The sequence below is a fragment of the Eptatretus burgeri genome, chromosome 15 (assembly GCF_056783735.1).
Source record: "Eptatretus burgeri isolate ZD-2024b chromosome 15, Ebu_testis_v1, whole genome shotgun sequence".
Lineage (NCBI taxonomy): Eukaryota > Metazoa > Chordata > Myxini > Myxiniformes > Myxinidae > Eptatretus > Eptatretus burgeri.
Window position 1 is genome coordinate 55,160,564 of NC_140975.1, and position 7,751 is coordinate 55,168,314.

General features: G+C 45.0%; 1 protein-coding gene across 5 annotated transcripts in view; it reads left to right on the top strand.

The window, feature by feature from the left end:
* Positions 1-7,751, top strand: part of LOC147012207 (galactoside alpha-(1,2)-fucosyltransferase 2-like) — a 50,704-nt gene that overhangs the window by 29,813 nt on the left and 13,140 nt on the right. For 3 of the 5 annotated variants that reach the window (XM_085856044.1, XM_085856041.1, XM_085856043.1), the window contains exon 2: positions 4,049-4,234. In XM_085856044.1, the coding sequence (XP_085712170.1) occupies positions 4,078-4,234 (157 nt within the window). In that variant the 5' untranslated portion in view covers positions 4,049-4,077. Of the gene's footprint in view, positions 1-1,652; positions 1,805-4,048; positions 4,235-7,751 lie in introns of those variants that run through there. The other 2 variants (XM_085856040.1, XM_085856042.1) reach the window with 2 other exon arrangements.

A 7,751-nucleotide genomic window follows, 5' to 3' on the forward strand; every position in this document is an offset into this window, starting at 1 on the left:
TCACCCTGTCTCGGGTCCCGCGACGAGCGTCTCCACCTCGACCTCGGTCGCGCCGCCGGCCTCTCCCTCCGCCGCTCCCCGACTCCGACGCGAGCACCCCCTCGATCGCCTTTGCCGCCGCCACCTCTCCACAGCTCCGTCCTCTTCTTCCCAGCTCCACCGACAACTCCCAACCGCGAACTCGAACTCTTGGCTTCTCCCCTCCGAACTGAACTGTTTGGCGAGCGCGGCCGTTTATATCCCCCGTGGCTTCGCTCCCCCACCTTTGACCCTTTACCTCCGACCCTTCACCTCTAACTGGCTCCCCATTGGACCGAGGAAAAGTGGGCGTGAATGCTTTTTGATCCATGAATTTGCATATCGCGACCTCACTCCAACGCCCTGGAGGCGGGGCCAAATCGCCCCACGCTCTCCGATAGGACGGAACAGAAGTGGGCGTGAGTCGTTTTTGATCCGTTTTTCTCGGAAAGTCTGTGATGTTTCTGAACACGCTGCTCGGTGCGCGCCCTGCACGAGTCCAGTATCGGTGCCCACAAGTGGCGCAAGAATGGTGGTGATGCGATGGTGGCGAGTTGTGACGGTAAAGGTCGTGGCTGTTGTTGTGAAGCGGCATTGTGGTTGGTGGTTGTTGTTGCGAAGCGGCGTTGTGGTTGTGGTTGTTGTGTGATGGCTGTTGAGACGTGGTTGGTGGTGGTAGTAATGGCGGCTGGTCCAAAATAAAGATAGTAAAAGAAAAATGGCTATCCTGAAGAGTCGCAGCCCGACTGAATGACATTTATTCCCTCGAAACAACGGGTTCGGGCCTAACTACACATATACTTACAGAGATATCTCACCTAAGGAACCTGAATGGTGGTTTGTGAATTTCGTCAACCACAACAATATGGTGTGTGTGTGTGTGTGTGTGTGTGTGTGTGTGTGTGTGTGTGTGTGTGTGTGTGTGTGTGTGTGTGTGTGTGTGTGTGTGTGTGTGTTTGTGTGTGTGCGTGCGTGCGTGCGTGTGTGTGTGTGTGTGTGTGTGCGTGCGTGCGTGCGTATGTGTGTGTGTGTGTGTGTGTGTGTGTGTGCGTGCGTGCGTGCGTGTGTGTGTGTGTGTGTGTGTGTGTGTGTGTGTGTGTTTGGTGGTGGTGGTGGTGGTCCCATCATTGAATTTTGCCTGGGGTTGTTGTAGTTGTATTCTTGCTAACATAACCATCACACCTCTCTTCAACGTTTGATCCGTTTGCCGAGCTGCTGGCAAAGCGGTTGATACGGAATGACTGACTTGGAAAGTGATTGCTTAAGCTGCATGCCAATGGAACACACACACACACACACACACACACACACACACACACACACACACACACACACACACACACACACACACACACACACACACACACCTTCTCTAATCATACGACCATGCCATCCATGTATGTCCCATGCGATTATGTATTCCTAATTTGATCTTAATGCCCACTCTTGCGAAAGATTGTTTTTCTTATACCGACATCACCTCTGGAGGGACATGTGATGAATCACGAACAGGTTAATTCGAAACTTATTTCACTCTGAGATGGTGACGCCGTGCAAGAGCAAGGAGCCATTATCATTTAAACGAAGAATCAACGCCCTTTACCGAAATTGTTAAACTCCTCCCACGTTCGGGACGAAACGTCTTTGTTTGTGACGTAACAGTTCCAAACACGTAAACACCTGTTCTCATAAAACCGAAAGGACCTTCCTCTTGCTTCATAATGGAGGTGAGGTTCTGGTTTCCATAATTTATTCGAAAGTCAAGACCTCTGATCAACAAGCATTCGTAAGTACGAAATAAATATAATTGGTATGTCGTAAAATATAGGCCTTGTGAACTGCTGAATCATAACTGTACAATCTGTTATGGTTCGGATGTCCACTCTGAGGATGAGAGGTTGGCGGTTCGAGTCATACCAAAGACTTAAAATGATGCACAGTGGAGATTATCTCCTGAAAGGTATGTCCTGGACATACGTGTGTCATATATATGGGCATGCACGTCCATATATGACGCAGGTACTTCCACAGGTGCGTGCGTCACATATGGACGTGCAACAGTCCCCCGTTTGGTCTCTGTCCGTTTTTCAGTGTCACGATAAAATCGAGGTCCGACAGCCCGGTTGTGCAACTTGGTGCGTTTTGAGTGTGAATAAATGGATGACAATCAATCGTAATCTGTCGAGTTTGTCCAGAAACATGACAATGTGCTGCTGCTTCCTTGCTGGGTGTTCAGCATTTACAAAGGATAGAGCATGCCCATGGGCAAACAAGCATAAATTGGTAATATCGCAAGTTTTGTTGGGCCAAAGCCACCTAACAGGCGCCTCGATGCCAGGATGGCTGAGAAATGCGGACACTCTCCTCCAAGCTGTCGAGCCTGGGTTAGAATCCTGACCCAGCTATAAACAGTCATTCTGGTGTTTCACATGCATGGCGAGTCGTTAATATGTGTGTGCCGTCCCTCGGATGTCCTGTCTGTCGCAATTAGTTGGTGTCCTTCACGAAGAGTAGATGAGCTATCTCCAGTCCCCTGAACAAATTACAAATTCCTGCCATAACTAGTGTGGAAGGCAATGGCAAACCATCCAGCGTAACTCTTGACAAGAAACTGCTTTAATATCACTGATGGGCTCCTCTTCTGTCAATGTTCATTGTAACTGCAAGGGAACTCTTAACATTACTGTTATTATTGATTCACGAAAAAATATTTTTCACGAAAAAAATAAGTGACCACTATATTCGTTATTGTTGTGTGTCTGTCTGTCTGTCTGTCCCGCGCATACCTCCGTGGGTTTTGATCCGATCCTGATAAAATTTTGGTGGGAGGTTTATATCATGATCCAGTTGTGTTTTCCTGAAAATGAGCGTGCTGCGCCCATTATGGGCGGAGCCACGCCCAAAAAACGTGTTTTTAGGGGGTAGCCGATTTCAATTTGCATCTTCCCGGAGGGGGTTTGTCGAATCTGACAGGGGTTTCGGTATTTGGTTAGCCCAATGGCACCTGCATAGCCCCACGGAGCTCGATTTTTTTTTCATTTTCATCCCAAGGTCAAGGTCACAAGGTCACAAACTTAGATCATTGCGAATTTTGACATAAATATTTTCTTCTCCGAGGGGTTTGTCGAATCTGGCAAGGGTTTTGGTATTTGGTTAGCACAATGGCACCTGCATAGCCCCACGGAGCTTGATTTTTCATTTTCGGCCCAAGGTCAAGCCACAAGGTCACGAACTTAGTAAATTTCGAATTTTGACATAAAAATCATACAACCGCCCAAACTTTGAGAACGAGGATGACAATATTTTTTATGCATAATCTTGAGGTCATTCCCCACCTAAAGTCTTGAAACCATTTTGCTCTATCTCAAACACCTTGCCATGGCGCCCCCTTCAAGTTTGTTTTTACGCTGATTTCATCAAAGTCTGTATAATCCGATGAGTGTGAAATTCCATATAGCCGATATGACGTTATATTGTTCCTGGAATGTTCCAGAGGAAGTTTTGCACCAAAGATCATAATCTTTGACCTTTAACCTTTAAAATTCACAAAGGTCCAAATTTTCAAAGTTGTGGGAATCGAACCGGGTTTTCGACCGTCTTCGACGAACTAACTCCAATAAGCTATAGCACGTATCCTGTTTCCTTATTTTAATGTCCACAACATTGTTTTGTGATCTTTAAAGGTTATGCAAATGTCAAATTTTGAAGGTTGTTGAACGAAACCGGGTTTTCGACATTTTGCAGGTAATAAATAACCTGTCACCCGTACCACATCATGTTGATCATTTTTATAACTTGGTCAAACATTATCACATTGTCTCATCCATGACTTCTGAAACAATCTACATCGTCAAATACCGCTCGTGAACCATCGTCGTCTTCAGACTTGTTATTATTATTGTTACAACTTAAATATCCTTTCCTGGTTTTGGTGACTAAAGTGCCCATGTAGTTCTGAAGCCATTTAACCATAAACTGAATGCAAATGGCAGTTAAATTGATGTTTTTGTTCTCTTCCTTTGGCTCGTAGGGACAAGTGAATAGTTTGAATGAAAGAATATGACACCTGGACAAACCAGTCTAAGAGGTCCTGATGAAACTTGCACAACCCAAGAATCCATTGTGTCAACGAAGGCCATTGCCCTGCTTCTGATATGTGGCGTATTGTGTTTCACCTACGGCCTCTTCACACCTTTACCATCCCATCCGAATATAAGTAAGGAATGCATGCATTATTTGCCCTTTACATAAATTTCCATTTTAAAACTTACAACTTTATGTATTTTTGGTGAGCGAAGAGTAATACTTTTCGTTTTTTAAATAGATCAAACCGAATTAAGAAATAAATCTGAATTAAAAGAAATTTATCCAGGGGGCCAGCGGACATAACCAGGATTTTCCTTGGGGTGGGATTGGGGGAGGGGGGTGATGTAGATTACCTGATAAATGAGTAAGTAGAAGAAGTCAAAAAAATATTAAAGTACAAAATCAAGGTGATGGGATGAGAGTGCAAGAGTGTCAATCAGTCTCCAACACTGCGATGCACTGCTCGTCGTGTTGATACAGTCAGATGATTTTCTCCCATACTTGAGCCAATCAGGGCTGGTGAAAGGGGGAATCTCCTCGGCGAACCTTCAGCTTTGAGCTGATGAACTTTTGAAAAAAGTGCTTTGTATGAATAAAACTTCTGCATTTACAAATACAGATTTTTTTTGCTATGCATAGTCGAGGCTCGTTTAGTACCGTGATCCTAGAGCTCAGTTGCGTTCATGTGTTCCAGCCGGTTCTGTATTCTTTTATATTCTGAATTTCTGTACTTAGCCCATTGCTCCACTGATTCCAAATTTTTCTATATGATGAATTTTCTGGAGTGATAACCAAGTCATCAAAAGTGTGGCATTTGAAACACAGTTCATAATATACTTGCTTCCTCTTCACCATCTTTTCTAATTCCTACAACACAAAAGGTTTTTTTTTTTAAACCTTCATGTTTTGCATGTCATGCTAGGCGAGTAGTATATATATCTACATTTTACTGAAGCAAATAGATTACAGCTTTGGCAGCCATTGAAACTGCCACCAAACTCTGGGGTAAGAAGAAGTTGCAGATCAGAGGGTGGACTGAGCAATCGGGCATTCGGGTACCGACCGAAGGCCCAAGCCATAAAAGGGCCCGTGCGTGCTCAAAAAAAGAATAAAAAAATAAGGCTTCCTTTTTCAGAAATAGGAGTGGAAGGAGATTTTAGAACATATATTTAAAATTAGAATTGTATATTAATTGTTGAGGGTTGAAAGTCGATTTCAATTGATTCCCACCAAAAGAAATGCAGCAGTCATTTGTTGCTGTTGAATTAAATATTTTACCTGCTTCAAACAAACATTTTTCGCTGTTAAAGCTACAGTTTCAAACTTTAAAGAAAATGGTTATCTACACTAATAAAAGGCAGTGTGTGCGAGTGTGTCATTGTGTGTGTCTCCTCCATAACTTCAAATCCATAAAACCTAGCAGCCTGAAACTTAGCAAGCACACTAAGAAAACTCCAAGGAAGTAAAACAGTGAAAATTGGGTGTTTGGGTTAATTAAAACACCCCTTTTGAAGATAATTAACGGCCTGATTTAATTCATCAGGTGATCCTCTGCCACCTCGCTCTCTGGTTAACCAGGCGTTTCCTGGTTAACCTCGCTGGGGTCTGAAGCCGCCATGTTTTGGCCTGCTCAACCACGTCTTGACTTGGAACTGGCCGTAACAATTTCTTAACGGATAGAGTTTTTTTTCACTTTCCTCACTCATATCGATTGCCTGTTCATCGTAGCTACAAATTGCTGTATACATCACTTTTGTAAGTTCTACATTTTTCAAATTAGGAGCTTGGAGTGATTTCATGCATTATATGATACGACTTTTCACGATCGACTCTCACGGATGAATTAAAGTATACCATCGCAATATTGTATCGGTTTTGAGTATCGGATATCATCCGGAGTAAATAAGTGCTGAAATCTCTTGTGAAATCTGATAATTTGAGGAAATAATGAGTCTTATAACGAAGCCGATATCCCAATTTACTTTAAGCAAGCAAGGCTATGTTCCCTCCTCCATACATACACAGAAAATGTGAAATTTCCAAAGCATCAAACTTGTCTTTTTCTGCTGTTTGGAGAATTCTATTGAGTGAACAAAAATTTAGGAACGTAACAAAATTCACCAGCTTCATTGAGGTATATGATTTAATGCATTCGCTGCAAGACTTCACGCCCTGTCCCCCAGAGGGACTGCCTATCCATAGTGTCTGCCACATCTGTGTCTATATTTTCAGAGGTTTCGTGAAGTGCTCTCCAGGGAATCAAAGCAAATCTGGTAAAAAAAAAAATGGATGTTTAAAAAAATAGTTATAACGTTTGCGCGGACCGTGACCCAATGTACCACGTGACACATACACAGACAAGCAGGCAACATGACGTATTTTTTGCAATGCTTATTTCATGGGCGATTGAACTTTGGGATGTCTCCAGCATTGTTCTGCATTAAGCCGCAACTCTTTAGTGGACAATGTCATTTTATTTCATTAATTCATTTTATTTCATTAACTGCTGCATGCAAGGTGAAGATGGGCTTTAAAATTGAAGTGATCCTTTATGGTATGTAGTGACAGCCTGGCCAACCGTTCCTTGTCAACCGTTTCTTTGGAGTGCTTACGTGAGTGCTTTAGCCAATTGCCAAGCACCCATTGTTATTAGTGGTACCATGCTATGTCATTCTGAGCGAATCGTTCACTCTCTGCAGATGCTTTTGCCACGCTACATCATTCAGAATGAGTGGTTCGTGCTCCGTCATCCTGAGCGAGTGGTTCGTGCTCCATCACTCTGAGTGAATGGTTCGTGCTCCGTCACCCTGAGTGAGTGATTCATGCTTCATCACCCTGAGTGAGTGGTTCGTGCTCCGTCACCCTGAGCGAGTGGTTTATGCTTCATCATCCTGAGTGAGTGGTTCATGATCTGCCACGTTGAGTGAGTGGTTTATGCTCCGTCACCCTGAGCGAGTGGTTCATGCTCCATCACCCTGAGTGAGTGGTTCGTGATCCGTCACCCTAAGCGAGGGGTTCATGCTCCATCATCCTGAGTGAGTGGTTCATCCTCTGGCACCCTGAGCGAGGAGTTCATGCTCCGTCACCCTGAGTGAGTGGTTCGTGCCCCATCACCCTGTGTGAGTGGTTCATCCTCTATCACCCTATGTGAGTGGTTCGAGCTCCGTCACCTTGAGCGAGGGGTTTGTGCTACGTCACCCTGAGGAGGGGTTCGTGCTACGGCACTCTGAGCGAGGGGTTCGTGCTACGTCACCCTGAGCGAGGGGTTCGTGCTACGTAACTCTGAGCGAGGGGTTCGTGCTCCGTAACCCTGAGTGAGTGGTTCGCGCTCCGTTACCCTGTGTGAGTGGTTCGTGCTCTGTCTCCCTGAGCGAGGGGGTTGTGCTCCATCACCCTGAGCGAGGGGTTCGTGCTACGTAACTCTGAGCGAGGGGTTCGTGCTCCGTAACCCTGAGTGAGTGGTTCGCGCTCCGTTACACTGTGCGAGTGGTTCGTGCTCTGTCTCCCTGAGCGAGGGGGTTGGCCTCCATCACCCTGAGCGAGGGATTCATGCTCCATCACCCTGAGCGAGGGGTTCGTGCTCCGTCACCCCAAGCGAGTTGTTCTGAAAAGCCCGATTTCCAAGCCATTTGCCCGATGAACATGTT